This window comes from Equus caballus, chromosome 25, assembly GCF_041296265.1.
Source record: "Equus caballus isolate H_3958 breed thoroughbred chromosome 25, TB-T2T, whole genome shotgun sequence".
Lineage (NCBI taxonomy): Eukaryota > Metazoa > Chordata > Mammalia > Perissodactyla > Equidae > Equus > Equus caballus.
In genome coordinates, this window is record NC_091708.1 from 17,318,271 (window position 1) to 17,336,539 (window position 18,269).

General features: G+C 34.5%; 1 protein-coding gene across 13 annotated transcripts in view; it reads left to right on the forward strand.

Annotated features, from left to right (window-relative positions):
* The window catches only part of LOC100062681 (cylicin-2), a 56,254-nt gene that overhangs the window by 21,528 nt on the left and 16,457 nt on the right, over window positions 1–18,269 (forward strand). For 8 of the 13 annotated variants that reach the window (XM_070251882.1, XM_070251884.1, XM_070251881.1 and 5 more), the window contains exons 3-4: window positions 906–1,027; window positions 2,655–4,373. In XM_070251882.1, coding sequence (XP_070107983.1) covers window positions 906–1,027; window positions 2,655–3,740 — 1,208 coding nt within the window. In that variant the 3' untranslated portion in view covers window positions 3,741–4,373. The remainder of the gene's footprint in view (window positions 1–905; window positions 1,028–2,654; window positions 4,374–18,269) is intronic. The other 5 variants (XM_070251888.1, XM_070251887.1, XM_070251889.1 and 2 more) reach the window with 1 other exon arrangement.

An 18,269-nucleotide genomic window follows, 5' to 3' on the forward strand; every position in this document is an offset into this window, starting at 1 on the left:
GTCTTCTACTACATTCCTGATAGATTTTATCAGGCTTATAACTGGCCAAAAAATTCATTACTTGACAAGGCCAGTCAATCAGATTTTGAAGGACTTCATATATCAAGTGATTATCCCTCACATATTGAACCTAAATATGCCTCTCATTCTGTATATTTTCTCATTGATCCTGATTCTGTCTTTGGGAGAGTCACAGGACAAGTCTATTTTCTCTTACACACAGTATTATTGCACATACTTAAACACAGTGAAGACATCTCTCTCACTGGTCTCATTGGTAACCTAAATGACTATAACCATTTCTATTATAGTTTCCAGGTAAATTTATCATCCCAGTCACAATTCTGTAGGTACCCTTTATCTGTCAATTTTCTTCATTAATATGCCACCTATGACAATGCAGTTCTTAGGGGTATAACATTTACTCTTGTAGCTTGGAAAATGATTACCAACTAAGAGGATCTTAAGCATCAACATTTAGATTCAATCATACGTTTACTAAATGTTTTATAACAGGTACTTCCCTAAGCACTTTGGGGGTTACAGAAGTAGTAATTATATTTTCTGTTCTCAATAGAATTGTAATCTAACCCAAGGAGTACAAAGCAAAAATCTAGACTGGAAGAGATAGAAAGATGAAAAGGAAGCAGAAAAATTGTTTTTTTCCATTTATATTACAGAATATTAGTTTCACAGTGACTATTTTATACAGTTATCTGTAAAGCTGGTCAAAAATCAATTTTTATTTTCTCCTATCAATAGCAGATATTTTCAAATATTACCAAATAAATGAAGTCATGATTTGAATCATTTGTTCATTACATGAAATGTATTAGCTTGACAATTATAATTCTGATGAAATCTTATTTACTCTAAAAATTATGTTTAATATTTTCTTATCTCAGTCAGTGAATTAAACAGAAAATCATGGAATCAGCAATACTTTACTCTGGCATTTCCCAAACCACCACGGCCAGGAAAAAAAAGGAGATCAATGCCTTCCCAAATACGAGAAAATAAAATTCCTGTGAGTATTGAAAAGATCATATAATTTTACTAGTAATAAACTTGTGAAATCATATGTAGGTTACAGATCAATGCTGACCAATGATATTTCTATGATGATGCAAATATTTTATATCGTAGCTCTCCAATGTTGCTCTTAAACACTGGAAATCAGGCTAGTGTAACTTAGGAACTAAATTTTACATTTCATTTCAAAACAGATGTGACTTAAATACCAAATTGGATAGCATAGTTAAAAGCAATTCAAATTCTACTACTTGAAAAAAGTAAATCTATTTTATTTGCATTTCATGGTATAAAAATTACCCTCCTATTTCATATTAACTATTTGTTCATAAACCTCACATTATAAAAAATATATATCCACAGAGCAGGAAAATCTGGAGATCCTAATGCTACAGTTAGTATGAACATTCACAAAATTTTCCCCAGGTGGAGAAACGCCCTAATGAGAATTAGGGAGTTACATTATAGCCTGATACAGTTTCAGTAACATTTCCTGTAACATAGAATCTAGGATTCTGAATTTTGGAAGATAAATATCTTCCAATGTTTCTGGAGCCATTGTGGGATATGAAAATGTTCAGAAAAAGTTTTCACAAGATAAATGTGTCCTCAACTCTTGTTCACTTTATGGAAAATGTATCCGATCACCAGTGATCCAGGTTTTTTCTGTCTTCTCATGTTCTTTTCCTTTCTTTTCTTTACTCAAAATATTTTTCCATGTTTTGCTAACATTCTTTCCAAAATTTGCTATTTTTGCAATTAAGTTTTTGCAAATATTTGGTTAGACATTCCAAACAAAATGTACCATTCTGCACAAACTAATGTGCACTGAATGTTACAGCTTTCATTATTACAATTTCCTATCTGATAATACTCAATTTGTGTCTTGTCAAACAGGAGGAGTTTCAGGCTTTTATTTTACTTTGTGTATATGTGAGGGAGATTGGCCCTGAACTGACATCTGTGCCAATCTTCCTCTATTTTGTATGTGGGATGCTGTCATAGCATGGCTTGATGAGCAATGTCTGGGTCTGTGCCTGGGATCCAAACCAGTGATCCCTGGGCCACTGAAGCTAAGCACATGAACTTAACCACTACACCACCAGGCCAGTCCTTAGGGTTTTACTTTTAACCACAGGTAGCATTCTAAATTCCAGGAACGTTGAATGTGGCAATAGAGACCAGGATATACGTGAACATTAAACTATTAGATATTAGAGAATAATTAGTTTCTGCATTAACATAGGAATGGAAGGTGGGCAAGACATCCCAAGAATTCTCAAGAACACAGAGTCCAAAAGAAAAACCTCTCCTGATTCTGAAGAGAGGTTCTGATATGTCATTAGTTAGTGGAGGTCTCTACTAATTTTAGTATAAAATCTCAAGGAAATATGAATATCCTCTAAATTGAAATTATGCGGCAAATTAGGCATAGCTATCCATTAGTCCAAAAACAATAAAATTGAAAAAGCAAAATAAACTATGAAATCTACAATTTATCCACTCTTTATCAATATCTAAGATCTTTTCATGGTTGAAGTTAAAATGTATTTGATAGCTGCTAAGAAAGGCTGTGTAAATCACACCCAAGTTGTTCATCATTATTTTAACCAATATTCCAGGAATATGATGCAGACAAATTAAGAGGAGTTCATAGACGACCATTATGGATGCACCGTTCTTTAATGACAATTTCCGAACAACCATCTGCTTATTTAGCTGTCAGGACTCAGCCTTCATCTAAATCAGCTGGTCTGCCAAAGAAAGATGCTGAAGCAGCTGGTGTAGGGACGCCCTTATCTACAGCAATAGATAAGAAAGATAGAGAAGACAAGGCAGAAAAGAAGGACAAATCAGATTCAGAAGCAGAATCTACAGCTTTACAGGAGGTAAAAAAGAAAGATTCAAAGAAAGACAAGGGTATAGAAATAGGAACTAAAGGTGAAAAAGACATTGAAAAACCAGATGCCAAAAAAGGTAAAAGTTCAAAGAAGGGCAAAGAGTCAGCTACAGAATCTGAGGATGAGAAAAAAGATGAAAAGAAAGATGCCAAAAAAGATAAAGGTACAAAGAAGGGCAAAGAGTCATCTACAGAATCTGAGGATGAGAAAAAAGATGCAAAGAAAGATGCCAAAAAAGATAAAGGTGCAAAGAAGGGCAAAGAGTCAGCTACAGAATCTGAGGATGAGAAAAAAGATGCAAAGAAAGATTCCAAAAAAGATAAAGGTACAAAGAAGGGCAAAGAGTCAGCTACAGAATCTGAGGATGAGAAAAAGGATGCAAAGAAAGATGCCAAAAAAGATAAAGATGCAAAGAAGGGTAAGGGGTCACCTACAGAATCTGAAGCTGAAAAAAAGGATGAAAAGAAAGATTCCAAAAAAGATAAAGGGTCAAAGAAGGGAAAGGGGTCATCTCCAGAATCTGAAGGTGATAAAACAGATGCAAAGAAGGATAAGGATGAGAAAAAAGACAAAAAGAAAGCCAGTGAGAAGGGTGATGAAGCAAAGGACAAGAAAAATGCAAAGGAGAAGGGGGATAAAAAGGATAAGAAAGACGATAAGAAGGCCGCTAAGGCAGATAGCAAATCAAAGGAAGATGTCTCAAAAGATACTGCCACAGAATCTGCTGATGCAAAGAAGGATGCAAAGAAAGATGCAAAGAAGGATGCAAAGAAGGAGGCAAAGAAGGAGGCAAAGAAGGGCAAGTAGGCCTTGCATAATAATACAAAAGCATATTTGATAAAACAGTTTTAATATTCTGAAACTGAATCTATGAGTGTAAAGGGCAGTTCAAAGAATTAATCAAATAATTTTAAAATGGAGCAAAGAAGACTACAAAGAAAGACTCAGAAGCTTCACTAAAAATGTAAGACACGTATTAAGAAAAATTAAGAGACAATTTGTGGAAGGACTTGGATGATATTTGTGCTAAATTTGGAGATATAAAGGATTCAGTGAAAGATCCCTAGAAAGATTAAAGAAGAATATTTAAATAAGAATACAGAAATTAATGATGCTGGATCTGTGGATACAAAATCCCCAAAACAACAGTCTTCAAAAAATTCCAAGGACGTGTGGGTTGAATCCATAGATTCAAACACTCTGAAGCTGCATCTACAGATTTAAATCAAGAACCAGAGGAGTCATGAAGAGAAGTTAAACAAATTTCAGAAAGTCTACTTTCAAATAAATACAAATGCAAATTAAAGGTAGCATTCTTCAAAAAAAAAAAATATCCTTACTTCCTTGTGAACGTATACCACTGTCTATGAAGTTTAAACAGCCACAACCAGGTGGATGGATGTTGATTGTTTCACTTTCAAGCTCAGATAAACACAATTGGTAAGTTAGTTTTGTTTTATTTCAAGCCAAATAGCAACAAACAATAACTGAATCAATGTAAGGTCTGAATTGATATGTAACATTCTTATAAAATCTCTGTAATCTGCTGATTAGAATTTTACTAGAATTTATCAAGTATGAGTTTTCTCATTATAAGAAATATTTGAAGTATTTAGTGGGAACACCACATGAATGAAGATTTAAAAAGTGTCAGTGAAAAGGCTAGGGGAAGTACAGTTATTTATTGTGAGGGAGAAGAGACTGGCTTATGATATATGACAACTTTAACAATCACTTATTGAGAGTATTTTTTTTAAACAGAAAATAGTGGACAACTTCTCTCCATTTAAGGAAGGAGGAGGGGGCTGGCTCTGTGGCCTAGTCATTAAAGTTCCATGCACTCCACTTCAGCAGCATGGGTTTGCACATGCGGATCCCAGGTGTGGACCTATTCTACTCATCAGCCATGCTGTGGAGGCATCCCACCTACAAAATAAAGGAAAGTTTGGCACAGATCTTAGCTTATGGCTAATCTTCCTCAAGGGAAAAAAAAAGAAAGAGGAAGATTCCCAACTGGCGTTAGCTCAGGGAGCATCTTCCTCACCAAAAAACAAAAAAAACGGGAAGGATGAAAATCAAAATTGTCCAAATTACCAATGTGAGTAAACTTAAATGAGGCATATTAAAGAGATTCCTGATAAATTGCTAAATATGCATACAAAACCAAATTAATGAGAATTTAAGACTAAGAGTGAAAATATCTGCATGATGTTATTCAGATATGGAAACAACTTTATATATTTATAACTATATTAAACTCCTTTGTGACCCATAAGTCCTATTGATGTGAAGAAAAATAAAAAACTATATAAAGCAAAATGCAAAACCCTTGGACTTCCCAATTAACAGCAATTAAATCTTTTCTGATTTAAAATATTCCCTCTCAGATAAACTCAACATTGTTGCAGAACTTGCTAAGTGATTTTCTCTCCCCTTTATCCTTCCCAGTATAAACTCTGGATGCAAGATGAAGCTTCTAGATATTAAAGGAAGGGACTCCTATTTCACATGCTCTCGAGAGCTAGCTTTCTAGAAACAGTGAGGTATAATTCTTTTACCTGTTCTTTAAACGTTGGTCTCTGTCGCCCTACATCAACTACTCAAGACTCAATGGCTATTGTAACTCATGGTCTTCCGGGCAGCCCTACCTTGCTGATTTGGATCAGCTGTGATGACAGAGTCAAATCCTGCCCCGCTGTTCTCCTCTCTCCCTTCCAGGAAATTCCTCATTCTCCTTCTGCTTTTAGTAAAATTCTATGGTCTGATGTTCAAACTTTTCTGGAAATGTCAGCATCTCTGAGAATTTAAGGAATCATTTTAAATCTCCCTTTTCTTCTAAAAAAAGTCCTTAAGATTATTTTCTAACATTGTATTCAAAAGCCAAGTTTTAGATTTAAATTTAATGTATAGTAAAAGGACAACTGAGCTTGAGCCTTTACAGTTCTGCTGAAAAGCATCAGTCACCAAGAAACTTCATGCAGCCAAAGTCAAGAGCAGTGTCTTTTATCCAAGCCTCTCTTCTCTTTTCTTTCTATTTCTCTGAGTTATTCCATCCATTCCCACGGCTTTATATACCATTCTTATCCTGTTGAATCTTACATTTTAAACCCAGTACTGCTTCTCCAGTCAGCTCCAAATTCAGATATCCAAATATCAAACTAAAGCATTGACTCTCTTCGACATCTCAAAATTAACATGCCCCAAAGAGAATTCTTGACACCCCAATCAACCATGATGTCGCACTTGTAAACCCCAAAAACCTCCTAAATGCAAGTGAAGACCCCCACTTCCCCTCTCATCCCCCCTCACATCCCATTCTCAACACAGAAATCATCATGCTCCTCATTACTCTAAACCTTCTAGTGCATTGATGTCACATTTAGCGTAAACTTTTCATTTGCTCTGGTTTATAAGGCCTTTAATGATCTGGCTGCTGACTACTTCTCTGCCCTCATCTGGTACCAAAATTGTCTACCATGCTCTTGTCACATTGGATTTCTTCCTATATTTAATTACACAGATCATTACGGTTTCAAGGCTTCCCACTTATTCCCTCTGCCTATAACAAAATTCTCCTAGAACTTCACCTTGCTGCCTCCTTCAAATTATCCAGTCTCAGCTTAAATTTTAACTTTCCAGACATTTTTAATAAATTTTATTTTTTTAGAGCAGTTTTAGGTTCACAAAAAAAATGGATCAGTAAGTACAGAGATTTCCCATATACTCCCTGCACCTGCACATGCGTAGCTTCCCCTACTATCAACATCCCTCACCAGAGTAGTGCATTTGTTACAAGAGATGAATCTACATTGACAATCATTATCAGCTAAAGCCCATAGTTTACATCAGGGTTCACTCTTGGTGGGTGTACATTCTACGGGTTTTTAAAAATGCATAATGACATATATCCACCATTATGATATCATACAGAGTAATTTCACTGCCCTAAAAATCCTCTGTGCTCTGCTGATTCATCCCACCCTTCCTGTTACCTCTGGAAATCAGTTCATTTTTACTGTCTCCAAATTTTTTCCTTTTCAAGAATGTCATACAGTTGGAATCACAAGAGTATGTATTCTTTTCAGAAGGGCTCCTTTCATTCAGTAATATGCGCTTAAGCTTCCTCCATGTCTTTTCATGGCTTGATAGCTCATTTATTTTTAGTGCTGAATAATATCCCATTGTCTATATGTACCACAGTTTATTTATCCATTCACCTACTGAAAGACATCTCGGTTGATTCTAAATTTTGGCAATTATGAATAAAGCTGCTATAAACATCAATGTGCAGATTTTTGCATGGAGATAAGTTTTCAGCTCCTTTGGGTAAATATGCTGCAGTGCAATTACTGGATTGTATGATAAGGATATATTTAGTTTTGTAACCATATTGTATTGTATACTTACAAATTCGCTAAGAGGGTAGATCTTATGTTAAGTGCTCTTATCACACAAAAAAATGATAATATAAAAAGAGAGTGGGATGAAACTTTTGGAGGTTATGGATATGTTTATGGCATAGATTGTGGTAATGGTTTTACATGTGTATACTTAACTCCATACTCATCAAGTCATCAAGTCATATACATTGAATATGAATAGCTTATTGCATGTCAAAAAATAAAAGATACATATACATACACATATGTATAATATATACCACACACACACAAACATATAAAAACATAAATACATACAAAAGAAACCTCCAAACTTTCTCTTATAGTGGCTATGCTATTTTGCATTCCCATCAGCAATGATTTAAAGTTCCTGGTTTCTACACCCTCCACAGCATTTGATGTTGTGAGTGTTTCAAATTTGGGCCAATCTAACAGGTGTGTAGTGGTATCTCATTGTTGGTTTGGTTTGCATTTCCCTGACAACATAAAATGTGGAGCATCTTTTATGCTTATTTGCCATCAGTATATTTTCTTTGGTGAGGTGGCTGTTAAAATCTTTGGTTCATTTTTAAAACAGGTTTTCTTTACTTATTGTTAAATTTTAAGAGTTCTTTGTATATTTTGGATAATAGCCCTTTATCAGATATGTCTTTTACAAATATTTTCTCTCAGTCCAGGGCTGTTCTGTTTATTCTCTAGATAGTGTCTTTCAAAGATCAGAGTTTTGTCTTTTTAAAGATTGGCACCTGAGCTAACATCTATTGCCAATCTTCTTTTTTTCTTCTTCTTTCTCTCCCCAAAGCCCCCCAGTACGTAGTTGTATATTTTACAGCCTCTGGCTGTGCTATGTGAGAAGCCACCTCAGCATGTCCTGATGAGTGGTGCCATGTCCACAGCCAGGATCTGAATCAGTGAAACCCCAGGCTGCCTAAGTAGAGTGCATGAACTTAACCACTCGGCCATGGGGCTGGCCCCCAGACTTTTTTTTATTATTTTAGTAAAGTCTAGCTTATCGATTCTTTCTTTAATGGATTGTCTAAAAAGTCATCAGCAAACCCAACATCATCTAGATTTTCTCCTATGTTCTCTTCTAGGAGTTTTATAATTTTTCATTTAAATCTGTGATCTGTTTTGTTCCAGACATATTTCTCTGCCCATCCTCTCATTGTTCACTTCCCTATTACCCAGCTGCTTCTGTCCTTTAACATACTTCATTCTTCTAGGTAGTAGGTACAACCATGTCTGGCTATATCTATCCATCCATCTATTTTCTAATCTAATTTATCTATCACATTCCTATCTATCTATCTAATATAAATCATTTATTGCATATTGCCTTTCTCCCTCACAAAAATAAAAGCTCTGCTAGGGAAGGAAAATTATATGACTTATTTACTGTTACATCTTCAGTGCACAGAACGATCTCAAACATGTAGTATACATTCATTAATGATATGTCATGTAAATGAATAAATACAATGTGGAGTACCTAGTAGAAATAATAACTGACTTCGGGTGGGCCTCTCCAAAATCCCAAACCAAAATATACCAGTCTTAGCAAAGTCAAACTAAAATAATTATCAGTGTCCTTTTGGAAAGGGAAAAGTTCCAAAAAAGGCAGTTTTGATAGTTTGTGGCCATTTACAAAGCAGGCTACAGTGTTCTCTTATTTTAGTGTGATGCCATATGGGAAACATAAACTATGTTGTGATTCTAAGGTGGTGTCTATACAGGCTTGCAGAACTTTGTTTTCATTCTGACCAACTGTGTTTATTTTTAAATTTTATATCTATCTATTCATCTATTTATTTGTTGCATAGAATGATGGCTCCCAACATTGCAAGATTCCTAATCAAGGAACAAGGACTTATTTATGTTCTTTAATAAGGTGAAAACATGGATTTTAACATGTTATTGTTGTTTTGTTTTCTTTAGAAAAGTTATTGTGGCTTTTTCATAATTTTGTAATTGGTACTTTTATAGCATTCATGCTTGTGATAGCATTTAAAAAGTACAGAAATATACAGAGAAGAGATCAATTTCTCCTTTTACTCCACTCCCATCCCCAGTTGACAATTCAAATATCTTTTTTAAAAGTAACTTTCCAATTGCTTGCCAATTTATTTGGATTGTTTGTGATATTATTGAATTGCAAAAAGTTCTTTATTGAAGAGATTCGATTTGCGTTTTTTTGAGGAGAGTGAAAAGTAGAGAGGGAAAAATTTTCCACTGACCATAAAGTAAGGTAAGTATTTTTCTTTCTATAAATTGAAATCTCTTCATCTCTAGAATGCAGTATTGAACTAGATGATATGAAATTGAAGCTGGTGGGTCTACAGAGTAGGAAGGGTGAAAAATATAAAAATGGGCATCCTCTTGAACTTCACTGCCTTAAGACTCTCTCAAACTGTTTCCTTTTCTGCCCAGAAACAAGAATTATTCTTTCCGCATTTGAAAGAAGATACAGTTCACAGAGTACTGCCCATAAGATTCTAATTCTTCAATTGCTATTTAACTCACAAGGATAGGGCCCAATCTCATTTTACAAGGTTCCTCTCAGTGTAACCATATTCCGTCTCAAATGGTTAGCTCAACTTGGAAGTTATGTTACCTAACTTCGTACCTTTCCTAGTTATAGATTGGCATGAATAAGTAAAAAATATATAGGTATAGGTATGTGTGTGTGTGTGTGTGTGTGTGTGTGAATCTGTGTATTTCTCACTACCTAAGAGCAATTAAGGATTTTATCCTCTCCAAAATCCAGGGGAAAAAGTACAGGTATTGGTTTTGAGTCTTTACAGTAGCTCTGATTTCTGCCATAAGGTACTCAATTCTTATATAAGGCCTACTAGGATCACCTAAAAAGGACTTTACTCATCAGTTTAGACCCTGACCTATGGCAGAGGATTTTAGCATTTTTCCAAAGCTAATAAACTTGGGTATTTTATGACCCAAGTTCCGATTTTAAGTTCTGATTGTTAGAAAGATAATGGAAATGATTAAAGGAAAAAGTTTAAAGTTGCAACTCAAATGAAATACAGGCTTTTGGTCATGAAAATACAAATTTTATAATAAAACAATAAAAAATTCCAATTAATAAGATTTAATACAATGTCTCTAACAAGTGTCTAATTTCCTAACTTTTAGTTTATTGCTAACTTTTTCTTGTCACATACCAATGAGCAGCAGAGATGATTGACTGTTTATGTGTAGGTTGTTTCTCTGATCTTTCCTTGCCTGATCTTCTTAGTACCGAGGCCAAAAGGAGACATAAAACAGGATGGAAGATAAAGTCAAAGGCAGAGACCCATGTGCAGGACAACCTCCTACTCAATAATCCTGCTATATATTTCAATTCTCAATTTAGACTTTTCATCACGTAATTTTTATGTGGAAGATACTTTTCCTCTTTTATTGATTAGTTTTCCCTTGTGTAAAACTTAGAGCTATAAAAGTGAAACACAGGTGTTAAAGAATTGCTACTTTTGTAGGCTTGTTGGTCAGTGACTATGTGATTAAGTCACTCCAAAGACGTGCAGGGGTGGTTAAATATTTTCATATGTGACTAAAATCACAGAAGAAATATCATAAAACAAAAACAAATCTTGTCTTTAGAAATATATATGTCCTGAAAGGAATATGTAAGAGCTCTGGACCCCTTATGTGGAAAATTAAAGTGGTCCAATAGATCATTATTTAGTCATCTTTGATACTGTAAAATTCTATAAATACTCCACAATATATGAATCATCATCTGCAATTGTATGGGTATTTGCAAGGTGTTTTTGGTTTGAGTTTTTTCTCTTCTGTACATGTGTGTATATGTGTGTGTCTGTCCACACTTGCGTAATATTGTCAATATGATAGAGCAAAAAAGGAAAAAATGTTAAAAGTGAGTGTCCTGAAAAATGAAATAATTGACTGACTTGAATACTTTGTAAGAACTCTGTTTTATGTAGGAGAGAACAAATATTACATTACACCCAATAGAAAATATACATTGATTTTCTGAAATTATACAAACCTTTGGATATTATCAATTTTATTTAATTCCAACAAAACCACTACCATCAATAATTCCAATACAGAAATAAGAATCATCAGTAACTATTTCTTTTGCAGTCAGAAAAATATTTTCCACTTCAGTTTTCATAGGGCTGAAAAATGCCAATTCTCTATTTTATAAATGGGAATAGTTCAAGCTTTGTCCTAGACTTTTAGCATGCTACCCCCACTGAAAAGTCTACTCATTACCTGTTTTACAGTCTACACTATAGCATGAAGTAGACGTATGGAGATTAACAAGACTTCCCCATGCCCTTCATCATGTCCTTTCAATTCCTAGTATTCATGGGCTAATTCTTTCAAAGGGTTGCACTTTATCCTTCTGCGTTCTCAGCGATATTCACATTACAGGACACACATAGCTCCTCAAAAATGTTGCTTTCAAAAAATGAAAGGATTATAAAAATTTTCTCCCATTTCATAGGTTACCTTTCATGCTGTTGATTGTTTCCTTTGCTGTGCAGATACTTATCGCTTGTCTTTTTTTGTTTTCATTGCTGTGCTTTTGGTGTCATACCCAAGAAATCATTGCCTACACCAACGTCATAAAAATTTTCCTCTATATTTTCTTCTAGGAGGTTTACAGTTTTAGGTCTTACATTTAAGCCTTTAACACATTTTAAGTTAATTTTTGTGTATGATGTAAGTAAGATGTGGGTCTACTTTCATTCTTTTGTGTGTGAATATTCAGTTCTTCTAAATTTGTTGAAGGGGTGATCTTTTCTCCATTGTATATTCTTGATACCCTTGATGAAGCTCAGTTGACCATGTATGTGTGGATTTATTTCTGGAATTTCTATTCTGTTCCACATGTTGCTATATTTGTTTTTATGCAAGTATCATACTGTTTTAACCACTGTAGCATTGTAATATATTTTGAAATCTAGACACTGATTCCTGAGGCTTTGTTCTTCTTTTTCAAAATGGTTTTGGCTATCTGGGGGTCTTTTATGATTATATATGAATAATAGCACTGTTTCTATTTTTGAAAAAAAAACCTGTCATTGGAATTTTGATAGTGATTGCATTGAATCTGTGGATTGCATGGGGTAGTATAGTCATTTTAACAATATGAAGTCTTCCAATACATGAATGCAAGATGCTTTCCATTTTTTGTGTGTCTATTTTCTTTCATTAATGTTTTATAGTTTTCAGTGTACATATCTTTCACCTACTGGGTTAAGTTTACTCCTAAGTATATTATTCTTTTTCATGCTATTTAAATGGGATTGTTTTCTTAATTTCCTTTTCAGATAGTCTGATGTTATTATAGAAACACAACTGATTTTTGTACAGTGATTTTGTATCTTACAATTTATTTCTAAGTTTAACAGGTTCTTGTGGAGTCTTTCAGATTTTCTACATATAAGATCATGTCATCTGCAAACAGAGATAATTTTACTTATTCCTTTATGATTGGGATGCCTTTTATTTCTTTCTTGCCTAATTTCTCTAACTGGGACATCTAGCACAATGTTGAATAGACATGCAAGAGTGGGCATCTTTTCCCTGTTCCAGATCTTAGAGAAAAAGCTTTAGATTTTCAAGCCTGAGTATGATGTTAGCTGTGGGTTTTTCATATATAGCCTTTATCATGTTGAGTTAAATTCCTTCTAAATCTAGTTTGTTAAGAGTTTTTAATCATGAAAGGATGTTGAATTTTGTCAAATTCTTTTTCTACATCTATTGAAATGATCATGTTATTTTTGTGTGATTCATTCTGTTAATGTTGTGTATCACATTATTTTGTGTATGTTGAGACATCCTTGCAACCCAGAGATAAATCCCACTTGATCATAGTGTATAATCTATTTAATGTGCTGTTTAATTTCGGGTGATAGTATTTTGTTGAGGAATTTTACATCTATGTTGATCAGAGATATTGGCCTATAGTTTTACTTTCTTGTATCTTTATCTGGCTTTGGTATCAGAGTAATGTTGGGGTCATAAAATGAGTTTGCAAGTGTTCCATGCTCTTCCATTGGAAGAGTTTGAGACAAATTAGTGTTAATTCTTCTTTAAATGCTAGATAGAATTCACCAGAGAAGCCATCTGGTTCTGGGATTTTCTTTGTTGGGAAGTTTTTTATTATTGGTTCAATCTCCTTACCTATTACTGGTCTATTCAGATTTTCTGTTTCTTCATGATTCAGTCTTCGTAGGTCATGCATTTCTTGGACTTCATCCATTCTTTTAGGTCATCCAATATGTTTATACAGACATATCCCATTTTATTGTGCTTTGCTTTAACGCACTTTGCAGATATTGCATTTTTTACACATTGAAGGTGCAAACTGCATCCAGCAAGTCTACTGGCACCATTTACCAATAGCATTTGCTAAATTTCAGTCTCTCTGTCACATTTTCGGGATTCATATAATATTTCAAACTTTTCCATTATTATTATATTTGTTATGGTGATCTGTGATCTTTGATGTTACTATTGTAATTGTTTCAGAGCATCATGCACCACATGCATATATGGTGAACTTAATCAATAAATGCTGTCCGTGTCCTAACTCTTCCACCAACCAGCCATTCCCCCATCTCACTCCCTCTCCTCAGGCCTACTTATTCCCTGAGACCTAACAATATTGAAATTATGCCAAGTAATAACCCTACAATGGCCTGTAAGTGTTCAAGTGAAAGCAAGAGTTGCCTATCTCTCAATTTAAATCAAAAGTTAGAAATAATTAAGCTTAGTGAGGAAAGTATGTCAAAAGCCAAGATAGGCCAAAAGCCAAGCTTCTTGTTTCAAACAGTTAGCCAAGTTGTGAATGCAAAGGAAAATTTCTTGAAGGAAATTAAAAGTACTACTCCAGTGAACACACGAATGAGAAAAAAGAGAAACAATCTTATTGCTAATGTGGAGAAAGTTTTATGAGTCTGGAGAGAAGATCAAACCAGCCTCAACATTCGTTTAAGACAAAGCTTAATCCAGAGCGAAGTCCTAACTCTATTCAATTCTGTGAAAGCTGAGAGAGGAAAGGAAGCTGCAGAAGAAAAGTTTGAAGGTAGTAGTGGTTGCTCAGTGAGGTTTAAAGAAAGAAGCCAGCTCCATAACATAAAAGGGCAAGGTGGAGCACCAAGTGCTGACGTAGAAGCTGTAGCAAGTCATTCAGAAGATCTAGCTAAGGTAATTAATGATGGTGACTACACTAAACAACAGATTTTCTATGTAGATGAAAAAGCCATATATTGGAAAAAGATGTTATCTAGGACTTTCATAGCTAGAGAGGAGAAATCAATGCCTGGCTCCAAAGCTTCAAAGGACAGACTGACTCTCTTGTTATGGGCTAATGCAGCTATTGACTTTTAAGTTGAAGCCAATGCTCATTTACCATTCCAAAAATCCTAGGGGCCTTAAGAATTATGCTATATCATACTCTTCCTGTGCTCTATAAGTAGAACAACACAGCCTGGATGACAGCACATCTGTTTACAACATGGTTTATTGAATATTTTAAGGCTACTTGAGACCTACTGCTCAGAAAATAGGTTCCTTTCCAAATGTTACTGCTCACTGACAATGCACCTGGTCATCCAAGATGACCATCTCTGATGGAGATGGACAATGAGATTAATGTTGTTTTCATGACCGATAACACAACATCATTCTTCAACCCATGAATCAAGGAGTAATTTCTACTTTTCAGTCTTATTATTTAAGAAATACATTTTGTAAGGCTATAGCTGCCATAGATAGTGATTCTTCTGATGGATCTGGGCAAAGTAAGTTGAAAACCTCTGGAAAGGATGCACCATTCAGTTGTTGCCATTCAGAACATTTGTGATTTATGGGAAGAGGTCAAAATATCAACATTAGCAGTTTTGGAATAAGTTGATTCCAATCCTCATGGATGACTTTGAGGGGCTCAAGACTTCAGTGGAGGTAGTAGCTGCAGATATGGTGGAAATAACAAGAGAAATAGAATTAGAGGTGAAGCCTGAAGTTGTGACTGAATTGCTGCAATCTCATGGTAAAACTTTAACAAATGATGTGTTGCTTCTTATAGATGAACAAAGAAAGTGGTTTCTTGAGATGGAATCTACTCCTGGTGAAGAATGTTGAAATGACAGCAAAGAATTTACACTATTACATAAACTTAGTTGATAAAGCAATGGCAGGGTTTGAGAGGATTGATCCCACTTTTGAAACTAGTTCTACTGTGGGTAAAATGCTCTCAAACAGCATCACATGCTACATAGAAATCATTCATGAAAGAAGAATTAATTGATAGAGTAAACTTCATTGTTTTATTATTTTAAGAAATTGCCAAAGACACCCCAACCTTCTGCAACCACCACCCTCATCATCAGTGGGGCAAGACCCTCTACCAACGAGAAGATTGTGACTTGCTAAAGGCTCAGATGATGGTTGGCATATTTTTTAGCAATAAAGTATTTTTTAATTAAGGTACATACATTGTTTTCTTAGATATAATGTTATTGCAGAATTAACAGACTAAAATACAGCACAAATATAACTTTTAAATTCACCAGAAATCAAAAAAAATTATTTGATATGTTTTATTGCAATAATCACTTTATTGTGGTGGTCTGGAACTGAACCAGCAACATTTCCAGGTATGCCTATAACTGTTAATAATAGTCCCTTATGATCCTTTTTATTTTTGAAGCATCCCTTGTAATGTCTCCTCTTCTGTTTCTGATCTTATTTGCCTTCTACCTTTTCTTAGTCTAGAAAAAGTTTTTTCAAGTTGATTTATCATTTCAAAAAACAACTCTGAATTGATTTTTCTTCATTGTAGTTTTATTCTCAATTTCATTTGTTTCTGCTCTAATTTTTGTTATTTCTTCCTTCTGCTAACTTTGGGCTTGGTTTGCTCTTTTTCCAGTTTCTTGAAGTTTAAAGTTAGGTTGTTTATTTAAGATATTTCATTATTTTTAATGTAGGAATTTACTGCTACAAACTTTCCTGTTAGTACTGCTTTTGGTACATCCCATATGTTTTTGTATGTTGTGTTTTTGTTTTCATTTGTCTTGAGATAGTAATTTGCCTTTTGATTTATTCATTGACCTACTGGTTATTCAAGAGTATGTTGTTGAATTTCCACAAATTTATCACTAAACCTACGCATATATAGTCCACTATGCTTTGACAAAGGTGCCAAGAATACACGTTGAGGGAATGATAGTTTATCCAATAAATGGTGTTAAAATAACTAGATATCCACATGCAAAAGAACAAAACTAAACCCATATCTTACACCATATACAAAAAATAGTTCAAAATGGCTTACAGACCTAAACATAAGAACTGAAAGAGTGAAGCTCCTAAGAGAAAACATAGGAGAAAGCTTCATAACATTGGTCTTGGAAATGATTTCTTAAATGTAATATTAAGAAATAGTCGACAAAAGTAAAAAGTAGACAAGGGGACCCCGTCAAATGTAAAATCTTCTACACAGCATAGGAAACAATCAACAGAGTAAGAAGGCAACCTAAGAAATGGAATAAAATATTTACAAACGATATATCTGATAAGGAGTTAATACTACAAGTATAAGGAACTCCTACAACTCAAGAGCTAAAAATCAAATAACTCATTTAAGAAATGAATCAAGAACTTGAAAAGACACTTCTCCAAAGAAGATGTACAATGGCTGACAGGCATATGAAAACATGCTCAACATCCCTAATCATCAGGGAAATGCAAATCAAAACCTTAATGAGATATCACCTCACACCTTTTAAGATGGCTATTATCAGAAAAACAAAAGATAATGTTGATGAAGATGTGGAGGCATTGGAACCTTTGTACACTGTTGCTTTGAATGTAAACCGGTGTCACTACTATGTAAAACACTATTGAAGTTCCTCAAAAAATTGAAAATAGAACTATCATATGATCCAGCCATCCCACTCCTAGGCGTATAGCCAAAAGAATTAAAAGTAGGATCTCAAAGAGATATCTGCACTCCCATGTTCATTGTAGAATTATTCACAATAGCCAAAATGTAGAAACAACCTAATGTCCATAAATGAATGAATGGATGGAGAAAATGTGATATACACATGCAATGGAATACTACTCCACCTTCGAAAAGAAGGAAATCCTGTCACATCCGAAGACATAGTTGGACCTGGAGGACATTAGGCTAAGTGAAATTAGTCTGTCACAGAAGGACAAATACTGCATGATTCCACTTATACCAGGCATCCAAAATAGTCAAACCCATAAAACAGAGAGTAGAATAGTGGTTGCTAGCAGATGGAGGGAGAGGGAAACGTGGAGTTGCTGTTCAGCAGGCATTAAGTTTCAGGTATTTAACTTTCATCAAACAAGATGGATAAGTTCTAGAGATCTGCTGTACATCATCATGTATATAGTTGACAATACTGTATTGTGTACCTTAAAATTTCTTAGCAGAGTAGATGGCATGTTAAGTGTTCTCACCACAAAGGAAAAAAGAGGAGGAAAAGATTAATGGATTATACAGCTAACCTTGGAAGTATTCCTCCTCCACCAAAGAATTTCTTATTTTGTACGTTTTTTGGAAAAGTGCTTAGCTTCTCAACTTTTGCCCATTCCTTATGATACTCCTTTTAGATCAAATTTCTCTAGACTCTTGGATTTTCTAAACTATATAAATATTTTGACAGATGAAATCCCAGAGATTTTTCTCTAATACCCACTAATGAGAAGACTGAGGTCAATAAAGATTTAGTGACATTAAGTTTCCATAGTCTCTCAGTAACAATATTTGGATGAGAATTCTGGTCTTCAAACTCCCATTCCACTGTTTCTGCTTACGCCTAGTAAGAAAAAAGTTTGATTATTGAATGTATGGCCTTCTCACCAAAACATCTCTAATTTAAGTTTTGCTTGGTAGCTCTATTTAAATACA